The 27,758-nt window shown below is 48.8% G+C and overlaps 1 protein-coding gene across 1 annotated transcript; it reads left to right on the top strand.

Annotated features, from left to right (window-relative positions):
• Positions 1-10,555: 10,555 nt before the first annotated feature.
• On the top strand, positions 10,556-26,010 carry LOC136145526 (calcium release-activated calcium channel protein 1). Its single transcript, XM_065903872.1, has 2 exons — positions 10,556-11,598; positions 24,994-26,010. Exons 1-2 carry the CDS (start codon positions 11,296-11,298, stop codon positions 25,597-25,599), a joined length of 909 nt encoding a protein of 302 aa, XP_065759944.1. The 5' UTR covers positions 10,556-11,295; the 3' UTR covers positions 25,600-26,010.
• Positions 26,011-27,758: the final 1,748 nt, after the last annotated feature.

Consider the following 27,758-nt stretch of genomic DNA (forward strand, 5'->3'; position numbering starts at 1 on the left):
CTCTTAGTTGCAGCAAAAGGGATCTAGTTCCCTGACCAGGGACCGAACCTGGGACCCTGAATTGGGAGCTCAGAGTTTTAGCCACTCGACCATCAGGGAATTGTTGATACCTTGTTTCATGCAGACAGCAATGTTGTGAGTAGATAGTCATACATATCATTATCCCAATTTTCTAGATGGTGAATCTGAGACTTAAAGAGATTAAATATAACTCCAGTTCCCCAGTGTTGGGCCTGGCCTTGTTTGCCCTCAAATCCATTCCTTGCCCTTCCTCTGTTTAACTCTGTATCACTGGGAGGCCAACCTCTGCAGGCTGCCAAAAGAGCTGACTTTCTTTATAGACTGACAAATGGGAAGCAGAGATAGGAGCCTAGTGGGCGGGAAGAAGGGAGAAGCCAGGGTTTTTCTCCCTCTCTCTGTCTCCGGAAATAGTTCCAGGAGCAGCTGCACTTCCTGTGTCTCTACCTCCCACCAGATAGTGCCACTGTGAGTCCAGCTTCTACCTGGGGATTCCAGTCCTTCCTGAGTACCAGAAACACCACCCCCTGCCTCTATCCATCCAACTCCAGGGGTGGTGCTGACCTTCCTGCTGTTGCTAATCTGTAGGTCCTTCACCCTCCCCTGTTTGCCTGCTTCCATGGTTCTTCCTTTACCTAGGAAGCAAATGCATACATTCCCCTATTCTAGTGTCTGCTTTTCCTGCTTGGATTCTCACTGATTTTCTACCTTTCGTGAATAGTCACCATCTAGCCAATTCATCTGGTTTGGAATGACACAATTCTCTTTCCTTGAGCACAGGACATCCCACAAAATGAAAAATAGTAACCACCGTTTATTGAGCATTATTCCAATTGCCAGACAAATGTTCTTTCGTAGAACACTCATAGCAACCCTTTCTGCCAAATCCCATTAATTACTATCCCCATTTTGACAGGTGGCGCTCAGAGAGGTTGAATTGCTTGCCCAAAGGAATACAGTTATAAACCGACAGCCAGGATTTACATCAAGGGGCTCCTAAACCCAAAGTCTTCGACTTTATCTAATCTCGGCTGACATCTTTTTGTTGTTGTTGCTTTTAATTTATTTGGCTGTGCTGGATCTTAGTTGCAGCATGTGAGATCTAGTTCCCTGACCAGGGATTGAACCTGGGTGCCCTGCATTGGGTTCATGGATTCCTAGCCACTGGACCAGCAGGGAAATCCCTCTGGGGACATCTTGAACACACTTGCAACCCCATGATAAACCCATTAGGACTCAAGTCCCTTGGGTGACTGACGATCCCTCCTCAACTCAGTCCAGGGTACATATATGAGCTTTCCCTAGTGTAGGGCTTCCATGGTGGCTCAGATGGTAAAGAATCTGCCTCCAAAGCAGGAGACCTGGGTTCAGTCCCCAGGTCAGGAAGATCCCCTAGAGAAGGGAATGGCAACCCACTCCAGTATTCTTGCCTGGAGAATCCCATGGACAGAGGAGCCTGCTGGGCTACAGTCCACGGGTTCGCAAAGAGTTGGATATGACTGAGTGACTAACACATACAGACACACAGGGCTGCTATAACTATCACAAACTGGACAGCCAAGAACACAGAAATTTATTGTCCTATGTTTTGGGAGGCCAAAAGTCTGAAATCAAGATATCAGGAAGACGGTGATCCCTCTGAAGTCTCCAAGGAAAGATCTGACCCAAGCCTCTCTCCCAGCTTCTGGAAGCCCCAGACACTCATTGGCTTGTAGATGGCCATCTTCACCCTGTGTCTCTTCATATCATCTTTTCTCTGAGACTCTGTGTGTGTAAGATCATGCTCTGAGGTACTGGGAGTTGGAACTTAAACATCTTTTCTCAGGGGGAGGGACATAATTTAACTCTTAATAGTCCTTGATGCAGGTGCTGTCTCTCTACAGTGTGACCGCGTTGGTCCTGTTTTTCTATTTTTGGTGGCTCTGAGAAGCTTGCAGAATCTTATTTCCCAGGCCAGGGATTGAACCCAGGATCATGGCAGTGAAAGTACTGAGTCCTAACCACTAGGTAGCCGGGGAACTCCCACTCCTCTTTTTCTAATGAAGGAGGCTAGATTTCCAGGAAGACCCTACCCGTTTAAGAGATTACAATAACTTCCAAGTCATGTTTGTATTCCAAAATTTTTATCCCAACATCCTACCCCAAAATATATAGAGGGACGTAAAGCACCTAATATAGTCAAACCCATTTTGAAAAAGTAGGACAAAGTTGAAAGACTTAACCTATCTAACTTCAACACTTATTTTAAAGGTAGAGTAAAGAGTCAGACACGACTGAAGTGACTTAGCAGCAGCAGCAGCAGCAATCAAGAGAGTGTATACTGGCATATTAGAAAATAGAGCAATGGAATAGAATAGAGAATCCAGAAACAGACACTCACATCTAGTTGTTTGATTTTTGACAGAATGGTCCATGCGTTTCAATGAGGAATTGGCTTCTTGTCTTTTAAAGCTTTTTAAAAAAATATTTATTTGATTGTGGTTGACCTAATTGCAGCATGCAGGATCTTCAGTGTTGGCACGCAGGCTCTAGTTCCCCGACTATGGGTTGAGCCTGGTCCTCCTGCATTGTGAGCATGGAGTTAACCACTGAACCACCAGGGAAGTTCCTCTAAGGTTTTTTTAATATATATATTTATTTATTTATTTATTTGGCTGCACCAGGTCTTGCTTGTGGTATGTGGAATCTAGTTCTCTGACCTGGGATCAAACTCAGGCCCTCTGCATTGGGAGCACAGTCTTAACCACTGGACCACTGGGGAAGTCCCAAGGCTTTTTTTTCTTTTTTTTTAAATAATTTTTATTTATTTATTTAGGCTACTCTGGGTCTTTGTTACTTTTGCCCTGGGTTTCTATGGTTGAGGTGAGCAGGGTCTACTCATTTTTGCTCTGCCCAGACTTCTAATCATGGTGGCTTGCTGGGGAGCATGACCTCAGGGCTCAGGGACTCAGTAGCTGTGGCGCACAGGCTTAGCTACTCTGTGGCATGTGGGATCTTCCCGGACCAGGAATTGAACTTGTGTCCATCGCTGCACTGGCAGGTGAATTCTTACCACTGTGCCATCAGGGAAGTCCCCTCTAAGATTTTTTATAACTCTTGTGTTTTAAAGTTTTAAAACATAGGTGAATATCTTTATGAGCTTGGGACTAGCAAAGATTTCTTAGCCAGGACACTAAAAGCACTAACCATAAAAGGCATGAGCACAAACACACAGTCCCAGTGATGGCTTCTGACCAGGGATGAGAGTGAGCCCTAAAAGCTCAGGGCCTGAGGGGCAGGAAAGTGGGGTAGGGGCTCCCCTGCACATGGTCTCTGAGCTTCGGGTGCAGAGAATCATTCTGAGATCAACACAAACCCTAAATCTGAATTTTGTACCCAGTCCCCTGCTTCCTTCCGTCATCCAATTCTTTGACTCTCAAAGCCCCTGGATCACGCACTAATGCCGCCATCCTGATGTCTTGTGGAGCTGGCACCAGGGATGGGCAGCAGAGGGATTTCACACATTCCGTGTGACACCTAGAGGGAGTCACATGCATAGAAGGAAAACCATTAAAAATAACTGTAGAGGGAACCTCCCTGATGGTCCAGTTGTTAAGACTTCACCTTCCAATGCAGGGGGCATGGGTTCAGTCCCTGGTGGGAAAACGAAGATCCCACATGCTGAATGGCATGTCCAAAAAATGAAAAAAAAAAAAAAAAAAACCTACAGAAGGAGGGTACTTCCCATCAACAGAGGTATAGAAGCACTGGTCTATAAAGTCAGGAGCTCAAGAAATTATGGCTCTTTTATTATTATTAATTTAGAGCTTTCAAACCTCAAGAGTAGTCAGAGGTAAGGCAGAGATAGGGGAAGGAAATAGCAATCATCCACGATGGGTTCTGACAAAATGCTCTTTTTTCAAACTGAAAGTGAGGAATTCTTTATGGCCTTATTGGGCAGGAAGGGGCAAGGGATTTCCTCTTCATCTGGGCATCAGATTTACCCCTCCTAAAAATGTGCCTGGGGGTGGTGATGGGGTGTCCAGACTCAGAGTCCATGAATAGGTATTTGTAATATCTTTCGTTTTGCTAAGAGTATTGTTTGCTCACAGAGGTTAAGTAAGTTGCCCAAGGTCACACTGCACCTGACTGGCCAAGGGAACAGTCAACCTTAACCACCATAGAAGACTAGAAGTATTTAAAACTGAAGCTTATCCAGTGTGGTGGTTCTCAAACTTTACCCAAAAAACTGGCTAAAAGGAAACTGCTTGGGTGGGTTTTAGTAACTTGCATTTAAAAAGAATACCTCTAGAGATTCTGATGCAGAAGCAGGGGTCACTTTGGTGGTCCTTAAACCCCAGCTTCTAGAAACTCACCAACTCAGTAAGTGTCCTTACTACTTACTGGCTTTCTGTGCATTTTTTTTTCATCTACCAAGTGATGATATACACCTGAAACCAACACAATATTGTAAATTGACTATAATTTTTAAGTGGTGATATTAATATGAAAATGAAGGAATTTTTGAGTTCAATATAATATTTAATATATTCAATACAATAATAACAAAATAATTAAGCATATTTTAAAAACATTTAATAAGATAATATAGATATTTGTTGTTCAGCCAGTACGTTGTGACTCCGACTCTTAGTAACCCCATGGACTGTAGCACACCAGGCTCCTTTCTCCTCTAGTATCTCTTGCATGCGTGTGTGAGTCACTCAGTCATGACTCTTTGCAACCCCATGGACGCATGGGGTCCTCACCAGGCTCCTGTCCATGGAATTCTTCAGGCAAGAATACTGGAGTGGGTTGCCATACCCTTCTCCAGGGGCTCTTCCCAACCCAGGAGTTGAACCTGGGTCTCCGGCATTGCAGGCAGATTCTTTACCATCTGAGCCACCAGGGAAGCCCCCACTATCTCCTGGTGTTTGCTCAAATTGATGTCTATTGAGTCGGTGATGCTATTTAACCATCTCATCCTCTGCTGCCCTCTTCTCCTTTTGCCTTTAATCTTTCCCAGCATCAGGGTCTTTTCCAGTGGGTTGGCTCTTCACATCAAGTGGCCAAAGTATTGGAGCCTCAGCTTCAGCAACAGTCCTTTCAACGGATATTTATGATTGATTTCCTTTGGGATTGACTGGTTTGATCTTGCAGTCCAAGGGACTTTCAAGAGTCTTCTCCAGCAGAATTCAAAAGCATCAGTTCTGTGCTCAGCCTTCTTTATGGTCCAACTCTCACTGTTGGAAAAACCATAGCTTTGACTATACGGACCTTTGTTGGCAAAGTACTGTCTCTGCTTTCTAATACATTGTCTAGGTTTGTTATAGTGTTTCTTCCAAGGAGCAAGCATCTTTTAATTTCTTGGTTGTAGTTATCATCCACAGTGCTTTGGGGGCCCAAGAAAATAAACTCTGTCACTGCTTCCACTTTTTGCCCTTCTATTTGCCATGAAGTGATGGCACCAGGTGCCATGATTTTAGTTTTTTTATACTGAGTTCACTCTCCTCTTTCACCTTCATCAAGAGTCTCTTTGATTCCTCTTCACTTTCTGCCATTAGAGCAGTATTGGCTTGTCTGAGGTTGTTGATACTAAATATATTTAATAAATTATCAATTACTCTGTTCTTTAATTATATTTTATGTGGCTCAGATGGTAAAGAGTCTGCCTGCAATGGGGGAGACCTGAGTTCAATCCCTGGGTCAGGAAGATCCCCTGGAGAAGGGAATGGCAACCCACTCCAGTATTCTTCCCTGGAGAAGTCAATGGACAAAGGAGCCTGATGGCTACAGTCCATTGGGTCACAAAGAGTCAGACATGACTGAGTGACTAACACTATATTACATACTTATTTCTAATAATATATAAACGATTTACTAATACATAATTTAGAATGGTGTCTGCCATTGGTTCAGTTGAGTTGAGTCACTCAGTCATGTCCGATTGTTTTCAACCCCATGAAACGCAGCATGCCAGGCCTCCCTGTCCATCACCAACTCCCGGAGTCCACCCAAACTCATGTCCATTGAGTTGGTGATGCCATCCAACCATCTCATCCTCTGTTGTCCCCTTCTCCTCCCGCCCTTAATCTTTCCCAGCATCAGGGTCTTTTCAAATGAGTCAGTTCTTCGCATCAGGTGGCCGAAATATTGGAGTTTCAGCTTCAACATCAGTCCTTCCAATGAACACCCAGGACTGATCTCCTTTAGGATGGACTAGTTGGATCTCCTTGCAGTCCAAGGGACTCTCAAGAGTCTTCTCCAACACCACAGTTCAAAAGCAGCGATTCTTCTGTGCTCAGCTTTCTTCACAGTCCAACTCTCACATCCATACATGACTACTGGAAAAACCACAGCCTTGACTAGATGGACCTTTGTTGACAAAGTAATGTCTCTGCTTTTTAATATGTTGTCTAGGTTGGTCATAACTCTCCTTCCAAGGAGTAAGCATCTTTTAATTTCATGGCTGCAATCACTATCTGCAGTGACTTTGGAGCCCAAAAAAATAAAGTCAGCCACTGTTTCCACTGTTTCCCCATCTATTTCCCATGAAATGATGGAACCAGATGCCATGGTCTTAGTTTTCTGAATGTTGAGCTTTAAGCCAACTTTTTCACTCTGCTCTTTCACTTTCATCAAGAGGCTCTTTAGTTCTTCTTCACTTTCTGCCATAAGGGTGGTGTCATCTGCATATATGAGGTTATTGATATTTCTCCCGGAAATCTTGATTCCAGCTTGTGCTTCATCCAACCCAGCATTTCTCATGATGTACTCTGCATATAAGTTAAATAAGCAGCGTGACTATACAGCCTTGACGTACTCCTTTTCCTATTTGGAAGCAGTCTGTTGTTCCCTGTCATTGGTAAATACTATTTAAGTGCTATTTTATTTTTTACCCTATGCCATATGGGAGTTTGCTACCTGCCAAGGCAGCTCACACCATCTTTGGCCAGCCCTAGGCTGATCCATTGGCCACAATGGTGAAGCAGGTTGCAGTAGTCCCTTCAGTTGGCTCTTTATACCTACACACACACAGTTGATTGAAAAATTCTATTTGGCTGTTTCAGATAAAACTCCAAAAGGCTGAGAGCACACCGCCCCCCCTAGCCACTAGAGGGAGCCACACATAGTCCTTGGAGGCGCTGCTGGAATGGGCAGCCCTGGTTCCAAGTCTGAGTCTCCACTGGCTTCTTTGGTGTACTTTGGTAAGGTGCTTTCTGTCTGGGGCATCAGTTGCTGTTAAGTAGGGGTTTGGAATGGGGTGCATCTCATGGCCCCAACTAGCTCTAATGTGCTGCAAGCTCAGTCGCTTCAGTCGTGTCTGACTCTTTGTGACCCCATGGACTGCAACCTGCTGGCTCCTCTGTCCATGGCGAGAATACTGGAGTGGGTCACCATTTCCTTCTCCAGGGGATCTTCCCAACCTAGGGATCGAATCCACATCTCTTATGTCTCCAGCATTGGCAGGTGAGTTCTTTACCACCAGCCCACCTGGGAGAAAATTTATTAACCACTGACCCTTCAGGGCTCTAATATTCTAAAATAGGAAGCAGGGTTTGCCCAGATGCTCACCCCATCCACCCACCAACCCAAGTCTTGATAGTGTTTTTTTTTTTTTTTTTCTTCTCTTTTGCTCTGTGCATGTGGCAGTGGGATTCAAACTCCATAGAATTGGGAGAGAGGGAACCCTGGCCCCATCCCTACCCCAAAGCCCCCAGCTGACCTGCCACTGACAAATCCTTTGGTTCCTTCTTAGTCAGCAAATCTTCCCTCTCTGCTTCAAGGTTCTTCTCTTCCAGACCTGCTGGCCCCACTCAAGGCTTCAGTAAAACTGAAGGGGGGGTGGGGAGGCTCTTAGAACCAAGACCATCTCATTATCTTTTTCATTAAACCTTTTCCTCTTGGGAATCTCTGTTGTGCCAGTTTCTGTGAAAGGCCATGGGTGATAAGGAAGTAATTTAAAGAGAGGAGAACTTTGCTCTCAGATAGCTTCCCAGATGGTTCAGTTCAGTTCAGTCACTCAGTCGTGTCCGACTCTTTGTGACCCCCTGGACTGCAGCACCCCAGGCTTCCCTGTCCATCACCAACTCCCGGACCTTACTCAAAGTCATGTCCATTGAGTCGGTGATGCCACCCAACCATCTCGTCCTCTGTCTTCCCCTCCTCCTCCTGCCTTCAGTCTTTCCCAGATCAGGGTCTTTTCAAATGAGTCAGTTCTTTGCATCAGGTGGCCAAAATACTGGAGTTTCAGCTTCAACATCAATCCTTCCAATGAATATTCAGGACTGATTTCCTTTAGGATGGACTGGTTGGATCTCCTTGCTGTCCAAGGAGTTCTCAAGAGTCTTCTCCACACCACAGTTCAAAAGCAGCTATTCTTCGGCGCTCAGCTTTCTTTATGGTCCAACTCTCACATCCATACATGACTACTGGAAAAACCATAGCTTTGACTAGACAGACCTTTGTTGGCAAAGTAATGTCTCTGCTTTTTAATATGCTGTCTAGGTTGGTCATAGCTTTTCTTCCAAGGAGCAATCATCTTTTAATTTCATGGCTGCAGTCACCATCTGCAGTGATTTTGGAGCTCCCAAAAATAAAGTCTCTCACTGTTTCCCCATCTCTCATTGTTTCATTGTTTCATCTCTCATCTCTCATTGTTTCCCTACCTATTTGCCATGAAGTGATGGGACCAGATGCCATGATCTTAGTTTTCTGAATGTTGAGTTTTAAGCCAACTTTTTCACTCTCCTCTTTCATCACGAGGCTCTTTAGTTCTTCTTAGCTTTCTGCCACAAGTGTGGTGTCATCTGCATATCTGAAGATACTGATATTTATCCCGGAAATCTTGATTCCAGCTTGTGCTTCATCCAGTCCAATATTTCTCATGATGTACTCTGCATATAAGTTAAATAAACAGGGTGACAATACACAGCCTTGACATACTCCTTTTCCAATTTGGAAACAGTACCCACCTGCCAATGCCGGAGACACAAGAGATGCAGGTTCGATCCCTGGGTTGGGAAGATCCCCTGGAGGAGGGCATGGCAACCCATTCCAGTTTTCTTGCCTGGAAAATTTCATGGACAGAGGAGTCTATAATCCATGGTGTCACAAACAGCCAGACACAACTGAGCAACTGAACGCACACTCATTTGTTGAGGGGCGGGGGTCACAAACAGGTCAGTACATAAATAAACTAGGTGATTTCAGATACTGTAGTGATCAGAACTATCAGGGAAATAAAACAGGGTGAGGTGACATAACATGAAATGGGGCCTACTTTAGAAAAGGATGGTCCCTCTTTGGAGGTGATATTTGAGCTGAGACACAGATGGTAAGTGAAAGAAGTGACAAGTACAAAGGCAAGCAAAGAAAGAAGCCCAGTGGGATGAGATTTCAAATTCCAAGTTCCCTGGTCCTCATGAAAAACAGAGAAAGGTCTCTGGAAGAATTCCGGAGGCTTTTGGGAGAGGGCCTTCAGGTCTATCCCATGATGTGGCTGAGTGGAGGGGTGCCCTCTAGTGGTGACAAGAGTTAAATTTCACATAGCTGACCTGGAATGCGGCATGCTTGTGACTTGACTCTGGGATAATTATAAGTTTCACTCATTCTTGTCTCTCCCACACTTATTCATTCAACAGATATTTATTGAGCTGTGTGCCAAGCAACCCTCTAGATGCTAGAGTTGTGAAATCGACAGAGACGGTCCCTGCCCTCCTGGAGCTGATACCCTAGGGAACAGTTCTTACCTCAATACTCTAGCCCCACTTCACCTCTTCCCTCTATTATTCTGTAGCTAAATTGGCCTCCTAATGTTCCAACAGGCAGATATTGTTGCTTCAGAGTCTTTGTATTCCCTTCCGCCCCAGGAAAGCAGGTCCCTGCTTCTTTGCATTGCTGGTTCAGGTCTCAGCTCAAAAGTGACCAAGTCAGAAAAATGTGAACTTATTTTGCTCGTTGACTGCCTATTCTCTTCACTAATACTTAAAATTCCATGAAAGTTACTATTTTCTTGGAATTCCTCAGCCTTCAGCTTCATAGGTGCGCAGTAAACTTACTGAATGGGCTTATTATCCTGTACCCCAGCTTGTTTCAGAGGATAGTGAACGGTAAGTGAATGAATTGGACAAAACATACCACAAATCTCAGCCCTAGAAAAAAGAAAAAAGCTGTTGCACACTACCTCTGCCCCCTTTCTCTGCTTTATTTTTTCTTTCTTTTTGATCTGCTTTATTTTTCTATACACTTATCACCTTCTAAACTATTATAACTTACTCCTTGGTGTTTGCGTGTCCCTGCTACTAGATCAGAATGTAAGCTTCCCGAAGGCAGCGGATTTTGTCCATTTGATTCACTACCCGACCCTCAGTGCCCAGAACAGTGATGGCACCCAGTAGGCGCTCACTTTGGCCACCTGATGCGAAGAACGGACTCATCTGAAAAGACCCTGATGCTGGGAAAGATTGAAGGCAGGAGGAGAAGGGGACGACAGAGGATGAGATGGCTGGATGGCATCACCGACTCAATGAACATGAGTTTGAGTAAACTCTGGGAGTTGGCGATGGACAGGGCTGGCGTGCTGCAGTCCATGGGGTCGCAAAGAGTCGGATACTACTGAGCGACTGAACTGAACTGAACTGAGGCGCTCAATACACAGAATGAATGAACTCGATCTACATCACAGTTTGCTCTTTCCTGCAGATCCTAAGTCACCTTATTCCAAGGGGGAAACGGGCTTCAGGAGGCGACCAGAGGTGAATTCAGGTGGCCCGACCCAGGAGTCCGACCTCTGGGAGCAGGGCCATAAGAGCAGCTGCGGAGATGGGAGGCGCCGGCAGCAGGAACAGAGAGAGGCCCGGGGGCTGAAGCGGTTCCAGGAAGAGGCGCGGGCGCTGACGGCGCCTGGCCAGGGACTGTGGGCGGTACCGTCCGATGGGATGAGTCACATGACTTACACTGACCACGCCCACCCCGATGGGCGGGACTCATGCAAATCAGTCCGGGCAGCGGCCAATCGTGTCGCTCGCCGAGGGTCCGGGCCCGGGGATCCGGGAGGCTGGCGTGAGCACAGCCTCCTGTGTCTGCTGCCCCGGGCTTTTGCAAGCGGCGCGGCGGACCTGTAAGTTTGTGCTGTAGTCGCTTCTTCGAGCTACTTTTGGCGGCCGGGCGGCTGAGGCCGAACCCGCTCTGGGGCCAGGCGGCGGCTTCCTCAAGCGAAGGCGGAGGTGCGGCGCGGGGTGGGGGCCGCTGCCCTAGCAGGCGCCCGGGCCGGCCCGCGCCTTTGCAGCGTGCTCCATGCATCCGGAGCCCGCCCCGCCCCCAAGCAGCAACAGCCCCGAGCTTCCCCTCAGCGGCGGCAACAGCACCAGCGGCAGCCGCCGGAGCCGCCGCCGCAGCGGGGACGGGGAGCCCCCGGGGTCGCCGCCGCCGCCGCCGCCAGCCGTCACCTACCCGGACTGGATCGGCCAAAGTTACTCCGAGGTGATGAGCCTCAACGAGCACTCGATGCAGGCGCTGTCCTGGCGCAAACTCTACTTGAGCCGCGCCAAGCTCAAAGCCTCCAGCCGGACTTCGGCTCTGCTCTCCGGCTTCGCCATGGTGAGCTCGGGCCGCCCTGCCCTGCCCCCTCTCAGGTCCTGGCCGCTGCCTCCCACAGCCCCGACGGGGCGAACAGGGGAGCTCGCTGGGAGGGCTAGAGGGTCTGGGGGTGAAGGGAAGAGCCTGGGAGAAAGCTGTCGTGGACGCTGGGAGGACCGGAGGTGCTGGACATGAGAGGTGGGCAACAAGTGACACCCGTAGTGGGAGGTTGGGTATCATACCAGTGTCCAGGGTTGGAGGGCTCAGATGGGCAAGCTTGATGCGGCGAGGAGGGAGAAACAGCAAGATGCTCGACGTAGATGTAAGAAGACAGTCCCACGCATGTTGAAGTGGAAGGGAAATTGACATAAGCAGTCTGATCTCTTTGGGAGCAGGTGTCAGGAGGTTGGGAGGAGAAGGACCCCTGAGCCGTCTCTCCCTAGTGCCCCCACACTTGAGGCCAGAAGGGATTATCTAGTAGAGGGGATTTCCTGATACCCTTTCTCCTATTGTATTTTCCGAGGGCCTCAGCCTGGGGGTTTGACAACCACTCCCCACCCTCAGTTTCTGCTCCAGAAACTTGCCACTGAGTCACTGAGTGTGGGGGAGGAGGGTGGGACATGTTCCCGTTGAATGGGCTCTTTCTTGACGTTGGGGGTAGGCTTAGTTTCCCCCCGCCCCCTTGTGTGCTGGGTTGGAGTGAGAACCAGCCTCTGACGGGTGGGGTAGGTGAGGCTGCAGGTTGGCCTGAGAAGTGGCTCTGAGGATGCTTTCAGGCTGGGAATCCTGGCGTCTCCCAGGACAGCTACAGAACAAGTCCTGGCCTCAGCCTGCATGGATGGGGTCTGCCTCCCCTCCCCCAAGGTTTTTAGCCCAGAGCACTCTTGCCTCACTGGTGAGCTAAGCTTTTGACCTTAGGGGAGGGAGTGGCTGCACCCTTTGAGTTTTCTTGGGAAGGGAGTGTGTCTGGGACTCTCCCTGGGCTCCACAAACTCGTGGGTGATGCAAGGGAGCGAGAACTTTTTAGAAGCCCTAAGCAGGCCCAGAGCACCCGGGGCCATGGTGGCAAGACCAGCTGTCTGAGATAGGGGATGCGTTTTTCTGGGTCTGCCCTTGCTGCTGCCTGTGCAACCTTGGATGTATCCCTCTGTGGGCCTTGATTGATTCCTCAATTGGTGAATGAAGGCTGCTTCTCAGGAGTTTCTCTGACTTTAAGCATTTAATTGAGGATTTCCCTGGTGGTCCAGTGGCTAAGACTCCACTCTCCCAATGCAGGGGCCCCCAGTTTGATCCCTGGTCAGGGATCCCACATGCTGCAGCTAAGAGTTCATGTGCCACAAGTAAGATGTGGCACAGCCAAATAAATAAATAGGTTTTTCTTTGAAAAAAGAATTTAATCAAGGAAGCCTTTGAGAGGGAAGGATAGAATGTGTGTGTTTGTAAGAAGTGTCACTCTAGTTTTTAGTTTAGGTCTATAGGAAAGGATTCTGTTCCATCACTCCCAAATCCTAGGAACAGCTGACACTTAGCCAAGCACCCACTGTGGCGGTGCCCTAACTGACGCACTAAGTCCTCCACGGCGCTTGGAGGTAATTTTGGTGTGGGACCTTCCCAAGGCCATACAGCTCTCTGGCTGGAGCAGGATTTGAACCCAGGTTGGCTGGTATGCAGAATTCTCTTGGACACTTATGCAATTTGTGGTGTATGGAGCTCCGAGCCCCGTCCTGCCAGGGACCTCTTAGGACCAGGCCTTGTAGGGAGTGAGAAATCGAGCAGAAAAACTTCTCTTGAGCAAAATAAAATGTTACAGTTAGGGGGAAGGGAGTGACACCAGCAGCTGCCAGCTCTTCGCAGCAGTGAAGTGTTTCAGATGGTGGGGTGCCTGTTCCCGTTTTTCTTGGGGTGGTGTATTCATAGCTGCCCAGGCCCCTTCCCACGCCAGGAGCAGTGAGGAGGCAACAGGTGAAGCTTTTCTGCCTTCTTGAGTCGTCTCTTAGAAGCCGGGCCTTCTGATCAGATGTCACCTCCCTCTTCCTCTTGCTAAAAACAGTGTGGGGAAGTCAGGCTGCAGGGGCGGCCAGCGGCACTTGGTGGGCCTTGACTCAACCAGACTCTCTTGGGGACCTTTATGTGACCCAGCTGGGGTGGAGAAGGCTTCCTGGCTCCAGCGATGAAATCCCCCAAGTTCTGCCAGCAGGGAAGGCTGAATCCTGTGCCCACTTCCATTCTGGGAAGGCACTTAATGAGAGAGTAACTGCATCTGCCATGAGTCTGCAAACAAGGGGGAGAGATGGGGTTGGGGTGGAGAGAAGGACTCAACAGGGCAGGTCCACCTGCACCCCCCCCCCCACAGGCACCCAGCCTTGTGAATGCGCCTCAGAGAGGAAGGGGTGCCACGCAGCCAGGTGCCATGGAAACAGAGTGAGCAGGTTTCCTGGACTGCTCTCCTTTGGCCTGTGAGTCAGCACAACCAACTTCCTGCCCCCAGAGGGCTTCCTTCTGAGAGACTGGGAAACCCAGAAGACGTGATATGATGTGACCTTTGATTTCCAAGGGGTAGAGAGTTGGTGGGGTTGCCAGACTCAGCTGCACACAAGGTGAGATTGAGGGAAGGTCTCCCAGGAGCCTGGAGGGCAGGGAGAGACTCCCGTTTCCTGGGCGGAAGGGCCTGGACAGCTGCCCTGATGTGCTGGGGAGATAGGCAATGGGACCTCAGGCAAGTGCCTTTACTCTTTGGGGGGCAGTTTTCTCGTGTGTACAAAAGAAACACATATTCTGCTCCCCCATGGACTTGCATGAAGAGTCGTTAAAAGGTTCGCTTGGACCACAAGGGTTGAGCAATTGTCAGGATCTGATGATGGACCTTAGGTGGGCCCTCTCTGGTCTAGAGACAAGCATCCCACTCCTGATGGAGCTTCTGGAAATAGCACGCCCTGTGTGGGTTCAATATCCAGATTCCAAAACCAAGGGCCCAGGATGTAGCAGAGGATCAGCAGCCTGCAGGTGCTTCTTGAGCCTAGGTTGCCATGATTCAGGCCATCCCTGCCTCAGTTTACCTCTCAGCAAGAGGCAGCCAGCCTTGGCCTGACCCTGTCCCCTGGGGGCCATGGCGAGCGCACGCGCGCGCGTGCACACACACACATACGGCAGTCTTGGTTCCTGGGGAGGGCAGCCTGTAACGTTAGCCTAAGCAGAAGATAATTGGGAAGGTCAGCCTGTTGCCGTAAACAAAATGCTTTCCGTGACCTGGGATCAATTATTTTTGGATTATCTGCCTCCTCAAGTTCTCTGCTGGCCAGCACCCTTTTGTTCCCAGGTTCCAGAACAGGCTCAGAAGCAACTTGGCATTTCTCTGAAAATGAGTTGGAAGGAAGGGCTCAAATCATAAGACGTTATTGAGCCTGTATGACATGTCGGGAGTTCAGGGGGCATGGAGATGAGTAAGAAATTAGTATTACTCCTCATGGTGCTAAATACTCGTGGTGAGCATTGCCACTGTTGATTGGGATCTTGGAATAGGTTAGACACCTGCTAAGTACTCTCCTTGAACCATCTCTTGTGAGCTTCAGAATGGGGAGTGAGGGTCAGTGCCCAGTGAATGACTTGTCTGAGGTTACCTGGCTGGGAAGCTTCCAGGCCCTGTGACTGTGGTGTGGCCCCCACTGCTGCGGGAGAGGAAGCACCAGAGAAAATGATGGAAGGACTGAGTTGGGAGGCTTGAGTATTGTAGAGTGAAGTAAAGAACAGGGACCCTGGAGCCAGACTGCTTGAGTGGGATCCAGATCCCTGCTCTGCCACGTAGAACTGTGAGATGCTGGGGAAGTTGCTTAATGTCTCTGGGCCTCAGTTTCCTCAGCTGTGAAATGGGAGTAATAGCAATAACCAATCTCAGTGGGTCAGTGTGACGGTTCATTTGTATCTGCAAAGCACATAAAATATACGTGATCCAGGTGTGACAGAAACTTGCTCACCCTTGTTCCCATAATGTTGAGACTACTTTTTTTTGGCCAAGCAGCATGCAGGATCTTAGTTTCCTTAGTTCCCTGACCAGGGATTGAACTCGAGGTCCATGGCATTGAAACTACTAGGAAATTCCTGGGACTGCTTTTATGAGAGTTAACTGGTTTAGAAGAATGTGATTCCAGCCAAGCCTTAAGGATGATAGAGTCGAGCTGAGAAAGAACCCTCTATCAGAGGAAGCATCAGGAGCAAAGTTACAAGGATGAGAAATGATAATAAAGTCTTAGGGAAGGAAAGGCAGGGAGTCTGGTATAGCTGGAGTTGAAGCCATGTCCGGGGATAGTCGAGGAAGGTGACTCTTCCCAGACTAGACAGCGCAAGGCCTTCTGATATAGGCCGCGGGGAGCCAGGGAAGATTTTGGAGCAAAAGAGTTCCATGATGAATTTTTTTGATACATTTATTCATTTATTTATTTTTGGCTGAGTTGGGTATTAGTTGCAGTATACCATGTGGGGTCTCAGTTCCCTGACCAGGGATTAAACCCGAGTCTCCTGCATCGGAAGGCCGATTCTTAACTGCTAGACCACCAGGGAAGTCCCATGATGAATTCTTGAATAATGTCGGTGATGTTACTATTTACTGAACACCAGGCATGAGCCTTTCTTTCTTTTTTTAATCCTCAGATCAGCTCTTAAAGGTATGTACTGTAGGTGAGAAAGCTAAAAGGCTCACTGAGGTTGCGATCATCCAGCTAGTAGATTTCAAGCCGTGGTCTGTCTGACTTGGAGCCTTTTCCACTCAATCACCCTCTCGCCATGTCCCATGTAGCTGGCTGAAAACTGGGTCTTCGAAGTCTTACAGATGGATCCTTCTGTACGCTGAGTCGGTATAAATGGAATTTTGTTAAATGCCCCAAGGGAAAGGCACTCCCTGCCTAGCTGAGAAGGCTTTTGGAAAACTTCACAAGTGCCTGTGCACGTGTCTGGGGTTTTCAGCCAAGGTCTGTGTTGAGCTCTGCTGGTTTTCTGGGTCTGGGGCTGGTGAAGGAGAGTTCTAGGGTTTCCCAAGGTGACACTGTGGTAATCAGTGTTCGGAAGGAGTTCCCTTGGAGAAATAAAACTGTGACAGTTTATGGGGTGTCCCTGGTGGTTAAGACTCCGCCCTTCCACTGCAGGGGACGCAGGTTCAATTCCTGGCCAGGGAACTAAGGTCCCACATGCCATGTTCAGTTCAATTGCTCAGTCGCATCTGACTCTTTGTGACCCCATGGACTGCAGCACGCCAGGCTTCTCTGTCCATCACCAACTCCTGGAGCTTACTCAGACTCATGTCCATCGAGTCAGTGATGCCGTCCAGCCATCTCATCCTCTGTCGTCCCTTTCTCCTTCCCCCTTCAGTCTTTCCCAGCATCAGAATCTTTTCCAGTGAGTCAGCTCTTCACATCAGGTGGCCAAAATATGGGAGTTTCAGCTTCAGCAACAGTCCTTTCAATGGATATTCATGGTTGATTTCCTTTGGAGTTGACTGGTTGGATCTCCTTGCAGTCCAAGGATGTAGTGCTGCCAATTAATTAATTAATATTAATAAAAACTGTGACAGTTTGCACTTTTTAAATTTCTTGGTCAGGCTATGCAGCATGGGGGATCTTAGGCCCCCAACCTGGGATTGCACCCATGTCCCCTACAGTGGAAGCACAGAGGCTTACCCACTGGACCACCAGGGAAACCGTAAAACTTCTGAGAAAATTTAAACAAGAGCAAGTTTCTCTCTGCTGGAACTTCTTCTTAGAGGGCCTTTAATATGCTTCCCAGAAGGGAATGCTCCAAATTGATAGAACCACAAACTCTTCAGAGGAGAATCCTCTGGGACCGTGGTTTGACATTCCTTTTTAGGAACATTGATCTAACCCAATAATGGGCCACCTTTTTCTATGAAGTAAACGTTTTCAGCTTTATTGGCCACGTGGTCTCAGTTGTAACTACAGGTGTCCCCCCACTTTTCGCAAGTTCACTTTACACCTCCTTGATTTTACAGAAGACCTGCATTTGTACCTGTTTTCACTAGCCCAGAGGAAACCCAAAGAGAATTTTTACTTTTACCAAAAAATGGTGAAAGCCGAAAATAGCATGCAGCCTTTGGTTTGCAGCTAGTGGTTATAGACGCAGCATGTGCCCTGAGGGGTAAGATTGGTGCCACCAAGCTCCTTTCCCGGGAATCACACTCAGCATCTCAGCATCAAGCTGTCAGAGCTCTGAGCTGTGTCTGTGAGCATCAGTGCTTTAATCTCGGTTTATTTGTGCATATGTTAGCAAGATACGTCCTAAGATAATTGCTCCGTCCTTTTAGGCCATTTCAGCTCATGAATGGTTTCAGAGGTACATTACAGGGGGGAAACCTGTACTCAGTTCTGTTCTAGCTTGAAGCAGCCACAGACCTTAGGTGAGTGAGTGGGCGTGGCTGTGTGCTAGTAGAACTTCCTTTGCAGAAAGTACATCACAGGCCAGTTTGGCGAGCCCTGGTCTAGGTGGTGGTCTCCAACAACACTTTGAGTGCACACCCCGCTCAAAATATTGTCAACATTATACTCAGTATTCATACATAGGTATATGGTAATTATGATATGAATGCTAATAAAGCATGAGTATTAAAAGGTACATAGGCGATCCAGTGGTTAAGACCCTGTGCTTCCACTGCAGGGGTTGCAGGTTTGAGCCGTGGTTGGGGAGCTAAGATCCCTCAAGTCATACAGCATGGCCAAAAACTAAAAATTAAAAAACGAATTATTTTAAGGCACATAGGAACTTCCCTGGTAGTCCAGTGGTTAGGACTCAGCCCTTTTACTGCCAGGGCCCAGGTTCAATCCCTGGATGGGGAACTGAAGTAAGTAAAGACACAATATTGAAAAGTTTAAAGGATGAACTAAAAAAGGAATGTCATGAGAGTTCGTCTGTGGTCTTCTGGTTTCCAATGGATCACATAGAATTGTCTTCAGGCACTTTAGAGACCCTGGGTCAATTCTGACCTTCATTTATTCCTTTAACATTCATTTCCTGAGGCCCCCAGAGGGACAAGGGAAGTGCAGGGAAGCTAGAGAAGCAGGAAAGTAGAGTGGAGGAAACTGGATGTGTTGTTACATCTTCAGAATGTGTTTGGCAAGTGCAGTGGTGGAGGAGCGTTGGTGGACGGATGCCTATCACCATCTGAAAATACCTGCCTGCACGTTCAGTGCCTTTCATCCTCCCCAGGGCAGGGGTTCTTCCGGCTGTCTTCCTGCTTTCTTTGTTTCCAGCAGAGCCACAAGATCCTCCAGGCACATAGTAAGTTCTCAGAAAAAGTTCATAAGGGCAATTCCCGGGCAGTCCAGTTGTTAGGACTTGGCTCTTGCATTACTCAGGGTGCAGGTTCGATCCCCGATCAGTGAACTGAGGTTCCATAAGCCTCGCAGCACCACCAAAGGAGGGAAAAAATGTCCGTGATTAAATGAATGGCCCCATCCTCACTTGGAGAGCCCTGGAACAGAGGTGACTTGGGAGATAGAGACTGGAGGTGCTCAAAATTAGCCGGATGAACAGAAAGACTAGGCCTGTTCTCCGCCCCTTTCTGCAGCTTCAGCCTGTTAGTGACTCGTGACAAGAAGTGAGTCGCAACCAGCATTTTAATTTTTATTGGAAGAAGAGTGGAATGAAATAGAAAGCAGCCGCATGCGTCACATGTTGTAAGAGTAGACTGGATTAGCATGCTTTAAAGATAATTATTGTTTGGGGAAACTTGTTTCTGTTATAAGTGGGTATGTGTCTATTTATGGAAACCTTTGGAATACTGCACTGTAGTGGTCAGAAAAGTTTGTAAACTCTTAGAGGAGCCCTCAATCCTCTCTTAATAGACGGTTTGCATCTGAGGTGGGGGCCGCAGGCTCAGACGGCCCTGGGTGACCTGGGGTGACTGTGGCTTGGCGGCCTGAGTGATCAGGAGAAGCTCAGGCTGGGGAAGGCAGAGTTATGTCTCCCAGCTGTTGAGCGCCTGGGTCAGGCCAGGCATGGGAGGGCTGCCTCAGAGGGGCCCAGCCTTCTAGGCCAGGTGGCAGGGGGTCTCCAGGGAGCCCAGCAGGAGTGAGGAGAGGTGGTTGGCATCTGGGTGTGGTGGGCAGACACCCGGCAAAGCCAGCCAGGCCCTACCCTTCTTGGGATCACAGGCACCTTTTCTTAGCCCATGGGTGAGGTTTGATGTCCCCGTTGGGGGGCGGGGGAGGGAGGCATCAGAGGCCCACGGACTAGAGTGACATAGGGCTGGTGGTCCCTCGCCCCTCCTCACCCTTTAGGACCCATGTGTCCAGGTTTAAGCAGGCCCGTGGCTGGCTGGGAGCTGTTTATTTTGGGTTAACGGCCCAGCACTCTGGCTATATTTACCTTGCGAAGCTGCTTGCAATCTGATCTGATTTGATCTCTCTGGGACTCAGCTGGGGCCCTGGGAGTCGCCTGCCAGATTCCACGAGGCCCTCCTGGCTTTACCCTCCCTACTCTTGGGGAGATTTCCCAAGTAGGACACATTCTGAAAAAAGCAGTCGTTTTTCTGCTTGTGAACAGTTCTCATCAGAAGACCTGATCTGTGTCAGCCATTCCTTCCCATAGCGCCAGGACATGGAGCTTGGTCCCCAGGTGGGGACAGTACCTAGAGCCAGCCGGTGTGGTCAAGTTCCAGGAACTATAGGGTCCAGCACGGTTGATGGGGTTTCTCCTGGAGCCCATCCTCCTCCTTGAAGGAGCTCAGTTCACACACTGAGCTGCCCACCCTAGCTACCCTGCTCCTCCCAGCTTAGGACCTCAGGGGAAGTTCTGGAGTCCCCTGGCCAGGTGTGTCCCAACAGCTGCAGTGTTCTGGCTCTGGAGTGTGACAAATCGTGTGGCAAGGGTGGTCCCTGTCCCGCTGTGGTGGTCAGCTGTGCTTTGGGGCACACATTCTCCTTCTACCCAGGGTTTCTAGCAGGGACAGCCTTAGAAAGAGGCAGACTGGGTCCAGAGTGGGGCGTCTGAGCCCCTCACCCTCCCTAGAAGACAGAACGTGGGGTCAGCTCTCACCAGCCTCAGCTGAGGGCGTCCAGGAGCTATTGGTCTTTCACTTTAAGCCCTGTGTTTTTCTTTTTTAACCGAGATTTATTGAGTACCTTCTGTGGGCTGGCCCTTTGTTAAACACATGTCAAGACCTCATTTAATCTCCTTGGTGATTGTCTTAGTTTGTCTGGGCTGCTAAAACCGAATACCCCAGCTTGGGTGGCTTATAAACAACAGATATTTATTTCTCACCGTTCAGGAGGCTAGAAGTCTAAGATCAAGGTGCCAGCAAATGCAGCGTCTGGTAAGGGGATGACTTGCTAGTTCATAGACACTGTCTTACTACTCGCTGTTTCTCACAGGGCAAGAGTGATGAGGGGGTCTCTAGGGGTTCTCTTTTATAAGGGCGCTAATCCTATTGCAAGGGCGCCACCCTCATGACCTAATCACCCCAAAGGCCCTACCTCCTAACACCATCACCTTGGGGGTCAGGATTTCAAATATGAATTTAGAGTGTTCACAGACATTCAGTCTGTAGTAGCAGGTGTGAGGAAAATGCTGTTAACCCCTTTGCACAAGGGCTTTAGAGCTAAGTGGACTTAAATATAGATCCTCCACTCAACAGCAGAATAATGCTTGGGACTGCTGACTTCACCTCTCTTGAGCTTCAGTTTCCTCATTTGTGAAAACATAGTAATAGTGTTGCTAATAATCATTGATGGGCTTCCCAGGTGACTCAGTGGTAAAGAAATCTGCTTGCCAGTGCAGGAGACACAGGAGATGTGAGTTCAGTCCGTGGATCAGGAAGATCCCCCAGAGAAGGAAATGGCAATCCACTCCAGTATTCTCGCCTGGGAAATCCCATGGACAGAGGAGCCTGGTGGGTTACAGTCTATGGGGTCGCAGAATCGGTCACGACTGAGCGGCTAACACACACAGACACACACACACACACACACACAGCCGATGAACAGTGTTGTGATAGTTTCAGGTGCATAGCAGAGTGACTCAGCCATACATATGCATATATCCATCACTGACGCTTTAAGTGTAATATAGATGTATATATGCATGCCAGGTCTTGTGCTAAGGGCTTTATTCATTAATCTGTTGAATCCTTGTAACAACCCCTGTGGCACTGAGAGCTTACCAGTTTTGTAAGTGGAGGACTCAGTTTACTCTTAATGGCTCTCTAGAGGTGGAGATACCAGGTTTAAGGGAACAGACTGGTTACTGTATATGTTGGCATGTTCCCCCTCCCCTCCCCATATAGGTACCCAGCTCTGGGCCCCATGTACCTGGTGGGTCTGGACATTTCCAGTGAGTGAAACAATAGCCTGTGGGCCCAGAGCAGCTAAGCAGCTGGCTCTCCTGCTCGTCCTTTCTCCAGTTTCAGCTTCCAGGGCAGCAGGCCAAAACAGGAAGAGGAAGTACCGGGGGTGGGGAAGAGGCAGGAGGTATGCCCTGCTGGGGGTGCCCCCCGTTTCCAGCGTGGTCAGGCCTGAGGACAGAGACCAGGGAGTCTGGGGTACAGCCCTTAACCCGCCGTGCCCTGATGCCCTAAGTGCTAAGAAATCTCAGCATTGGCCTTAGGCCACCAGTGATCCTAAAAATGGCCCAAATCCTCATGGCGCACTGCCCCAGATTTATGTGAACTTAAAACATTTTACAAACTCCTGGGCTGAGAAGTTTATACAACCATCAATTGTGGGAATTCCAAGACAAAAGTCTGCAAATCCTGTTGAAATTGTCTGAAAAGCCCTATGACTATATATACCTGGGTGTCTTAAGAAATATCCGGTATTTTCACCAGATTCTCAAAGTATCTGACCCCAAATCAGCTCTAGATGGTGACCTTAATCTTGCCACGTCCCCTCCTTTGTCAGAGACAAAGGGAAGGGTTTTGACCAAAGTCATCCAGGGGGAAGCAGGGGTGATTCTGGAGCCAAAACTCAGGCTTGCCAGTTTGGCTTTGGTGTCCTCAGCACAGGTTGGGGGATAGAAACCCAGCCCAGGCAGGGGCGTTTCATACAGAGATGCTGGGATTGGGAGTGAAGTTTTTAAACTGAATTGCAACGATACTAATAAAGCTCCTTTTATTGAGGGTTTACGCTAGGCCAGGCACTAAGAATTTGAAGTGAAGTGAAAGTCACTCAGTCGGTTCAACTCTTTGAGACGCCATGAACTATACAGTCCATGGGGTTCTCCAGGCCAGAATACTGGAGTGGGTGGCCTTTCCCTCCTCCAGGGGATCTTCCCAACCCAGGGGTCGAACCCAGATCTCCCACATTGCAGGGACAGCTGAGTCACAAGGTAAGCCCAAGAACACTGTAGTGGGTAGCCTATCCCTTCTTCAGCAGATCTTCCCAATACAGGAATCAAACCAGGGTCTCCTGCATTGCAGGCAGATTCTTTACCAATTGAGCTGTCAGGGAAGCCCAAGGATTTGATGTGGGATTAATTCAGTCCTCACAATTCTCTGAGTTATGTACTACTATTCTGGTTTTTTTTTTTTTTAATGTTTATTTATTTGGTTGCATTGGGTCTTAGTTGTGGTGCTCAAGATCTTCAATCTTCATTGTAACACATGGAATCTTTAGTAGCATCTTGCAGACTGTTGGCATGTGGCACTTGGAATCTAGTTCCCCAACCAGGGATCAAACCCAGTGCCCCTGCTTTGGGAGCGTGGAGTCTTAGCCACTGGACCACCAGGGAAGTCCCTGGGTTTTTTGGTTTGTTCGGCCATGCTGTGCAGTGCGCAGGATCTTTGTTCCCCAACCAGGGATCAAACCTCAACAGTGAAATTGCTGAGTCCTAACCACTGGAGTGCCAGGGAATTGCCTCTATAGTCCCTCTTTTTTTTTTTTACAGATGAGGAAACCGAGGCTCAGAAAGTTGAAGGAACTTGCCAGAGTCAAACAGCCTAATAAAGGGCAGAGGAGTCAGGGCTTGAAGCAGGCAGCCTGGCTCCAGAGCCCATGCTCCTAACCACTGCCCCGCACTGCCTTTCCAGGCCTCAGAAGGCTGAGGAGGTACAAGAAATGAAAGCAGACAGGGCCAGGTATTACAGGCAAGAAAGCTGGAAGGAAGGAGCCCACTCCCTCCCCAGGAGTAAGAAGGGATCAGGGCAGGTGTGGAGCTTGTGGGTACATTTCAGCCTCAGACCTCCCCCTTCTGAGCCTGGCACATACAACAGCAAACCCTTTATAAAGGGTCATTCTCCTTAATGGTATTGCCATTGGCACTTGCGCCCCAGTCTCTGGCCTCGGCAGGCAGCCACTCGGCAGTGTGCCCACCACCCGCTTCTCCCAGCCCAGATCTGATGAGCTGGCTTCTTTACATGGGGGTGATTTGCAAGGCCCAGGTGAGAGGAGGTGGGTGGCGGGGCCTGGAGCATGCCCCTGGTAACCCCAGATCCACAGGTCTCCAGGAACTGGGGAGCAGCTAGTAAGTCAGCCCTGGGGCTCTGAACCCAGCGCTGGGGCCGGAGGAGATGGCCCCAGGGCTTGTGGTCTGCACTGCAGCACCCTGTCATAGCCTGTCTCTTCTGGGAAGCCTCTCTTGATTCCTTTGTGGTTGGTGCTCTTTGTTCTCAGAAAGGGCCTGCTATGACCTGGGGCCTTCGTCTCTTCACCCCTCACCTCTTCTTATGCCCAGAGCAAGGCAAGAAGAAACCTCTCCTTGGGAATGGGAGTGTGGCTCCAATAGGGAGGGTGCCTTTTTTCATTAATGTAAACTTTTTTTTTGGTCATAGTAAAATTTACATACAGCTTACCATTTTAACCATTTGTGGTGACTACTATTTGGAGGGTGTTTGTCATGTACTGAAAGTGTTAGTCGCTCAGTTGTGTCCATCTCTTTGGGACTCTCTGGACTGTTGCCTGCCAGACTTCTCTGTCCATGAAATTCTCCAGGCAAGATACTGGAGTAGGTTGCCATTTCCTCCTCCAGGGGATCTTCACAACTCAGGGATCAAATCCAGGTCTCCTGTGTTGTAGGCAGCTTCTTTACCATCTGAGCCACCAGGGAAGCCCAGTACTAGGAACTCTCATTCAATTGTTAAAATGAGCCTATAAATTGATATGATGTCCCTATTTTACAAATAAAAATGCTGAGGTTCAGAGAGGTTCAGTGACTTTCCCAAGGATAAACAGCTCAAGAGTAGCAGAACTGGGATTCAAATCCAGGCAGCCTGGCCTCAAGCCTATCCTCTTGACCAGTACTTTCTGCCATTTCTCAACCCTAAATGGGTGGGTCTGTCATCCCCATTATACAGATAACAGAAGCTGAGGCTCAGAGAGGCCTCGGAGTGACTTACCCAGGGTCCCAGAGCCTGACAGGAGGAGAGCCTCTGAGCCGTGACCATCCTTGTCACTCAGCCCACCTCTCCCCGCTCCTCCCCCCCAGGTGGCAATGGTGGAAGTACAACTGGACGCTGACCACGACTACCCCCCGGGGCTGCTCATCGCCTTCAGCGCCTGCACCACGGTGCTGGTGGCCGTGCACCTGTTTGCGCTCATGATCAGCACCTGCATCCTGCCCAACATCGAGGCCGTGAGCAACGTGCACAACCTCAACTCGGTCAAGGAGTCACCCCACGAGCGCATGCACCGCCACATCGAGCTGGCCTGGGCCTTCTCCACCGTCATCGGCACGCTGCTGTTCCTGGCCGAGGTCGTGCTGCTCTGCTGGGTCAAGTTCTTGCCCCTCAAAAAGCAGCCAGGCCAGCTGCGGCCCACAAGCAAACCCCCGGTCGGCGAGGCGGCCGCCAATGTCAGCAGCACCGGCAGCATCACCCCGGGCCAGGCCGCCGCCATCGCCTCCACCACCATCATGGTCCCCTTTGGCCTGATCTTTATCGTCTTTGCCGTCCACTTCTACCGCTCACTGGTCAGTCATAAGACGGACCGACAGTTCCAGGAACTCAACGAACTGGCCGAGTTTGCCCGCCTGCAGGACCAGCTAGACCACAGAGGGGACCACCCCCTGACCCCGGGTAGCCACTATGCCTAAGCCCTTCCCGGGCTGGGCAGTTGAGAGCTTTGGCCTTATGCCCTTCCCCATGACCTTGTCCTGCCCCAGCCTCAAGGACAGAATGTGCAGGGGACTGGGCTTTCCTCAGGGGCGGGCAGAGAGTGGAGGAAAGAGGCTTTTTTTTTTTAAAGAGAAGTTACTGCACTTTGAAACTTTCCTCTAAGAGAATAAGCACTTCCTGTTCTTCCAGCTCCAGGTTCACCTCCCCGCTCAGAGGCCGCCACCGGGAGCCAGAGCGGGACAAATGCTCCCTTTGTCTCTCCTCCTCCCCCGAGCAGGTACCACCTGGATGCCTCCTGTTCTTTCCGTCTTGACCCTCCCTCCCCGTTCAGCGTCGGTGGTGTGCGTGTGTGCGCGTGTGTGAACACAGAAATATACTCATAAGGGACACCTCCTGTTGTGTCTGTATTTGTTGGGTCTGAACTGCCTGGCGTTTCTCCCGGTGGGTTGCCCAGGCAGGTGAGCCTCTAAGCAAAAAAAAAAAAAAAATTCAACATTTTGGGGTATTTCCAACCTATCCGAAAAAGTTGCATGAGCAGTAACTGAAATGTCTCCGTAGGCAGTTCTTATCATTCACAGTTCTGTTTTATAGTTACAGAACACTGAATTAATTGAATGCTGAACCACTGCTCCTAAGAGAAAGGGGTTAGGTTCCTGCGAGCATCTGGTCACATTTTTTGTTGTTGTTGTATTTTTTGATATGGACCTTTTTTTTTTTTTAAGTCTTTATTGAATTTGTTACAGTACTGCTTCTGTTTTGGTTTTTTGGCCAGGCAGCATGTGGGATCTTAGCTCCCCTACCAGGGATTGAACCTGCACCCACTGTGGGCATTGAAAGGCAAAGTCCTAAATACTGGACCACCAGGGAACTCACTGCATGTTTCTTTTTAAAGACACCTTACTTAAAATATATTTTTTAAAGATACCTTAATAACGCTGAACTTATACATTATCACAACTGCACTGTCACTTATTTGTAATACACACATATGTTCCACATAAGGCATGTCAATCTTCCTGTGCTCCAAACACTATAGACAGTGCTTCGTTGCTACCCTTGGGGGTCATTTTAAATAGTGAAATCACCAACTTTTAAAAGCCCCAAAATATGAGGGCTTTTAAAACCCCAAAACCCTGCCCTCCCTCCAACCCTCACCTCTCCCTCCTCTCCAGGTGGAGGTGGGTGGTGGCAGGAGGGATGTGTCAGCAGCCCCCCGACAGGCGACCAGGCGCCACCGGGCGCATTTCTACTGTGGCGATGCGCCACTGCTGACCCTGGGATGACTGGGAAGGCCTGTGGGGAAGCTGGCTCAGGGGGCCCCGTCGTCCCCTCATCCCCAGTCGCTAAATAGGCTATGAAAAGGATAGATGTTTACAGCATGAGCTGAAACTAAGGCAGAGGGTCATCTTGTTTGACCTCAGCAAGTAGACAGATTTGCAGATACCAAAACTGAATAGTGAGGATGCCAATATGTGTTTCCCTCTGAACCAAATATATTAGTTGCAGATTTCCTTCTAAAATCAGGCACATTCCTCGACATAAGCACAGTTCAATGATCAAATTCAGGAAATTTGACATTGATGTGATACTGTTATCTGATACGTTTTCCATTTTGCTCTTATACCCATCATATCCTTTCTTGCAGTGATTTTTCCATCCAGGATCATGTGTTGCAATGAGTTGTCATGTCCCTTTGATTGCCTTTACAAACAGTGCTTCTGTTTTATGTTTTGGTTTTTCAGCCACGAGGCATGTGGGATCTTAGCTCCCCAACCAGGTATTGAACCTTCATCCCCTGCAGTAGAAGGCGAAGTCTCAACCACTGGACTGTCAAGAAAGTCCCTCTTAGTCATCTTTAATTTGGAATAGCCTTTCTTTGTCCTCTTTAATAACATTTTTGAAGAGTTTAAGCCAGTGGTTTTGTAGAATGCAGCCTCCATCTAGTTTCTCTGGTATTTCCTCATTTTTATGATCAGGTTGTGCATTTTGGCAGGAATTTTATCTCCATTTTGCAGATGACAAGAAATTGTTGTCTAAAGAGGGTAAGTAATTATTGGGCAGGATTCAAACCTGGAAGTAAGTCTGGCTTGGAGCCTAGACACTCCCAGAAATCTTACATCAGCTGATCCTGGCATTG

The sequence above is a fragment of the Muntiacus reevesi genome, chromosome 13 (genome assembly GCF_963930625.1).
Source record: "Muntiacus reevesi chromosome 13, mMunRee1.1, whole genome shotgun sequence".
Classification (NCBI taxonomy): domain Eukaryota; kingdom Metazoa; phylum Chordata; class Mammalia; order Artiodactyla; family Cervidae; genus Muntiacus; species Muntiacus reevesi.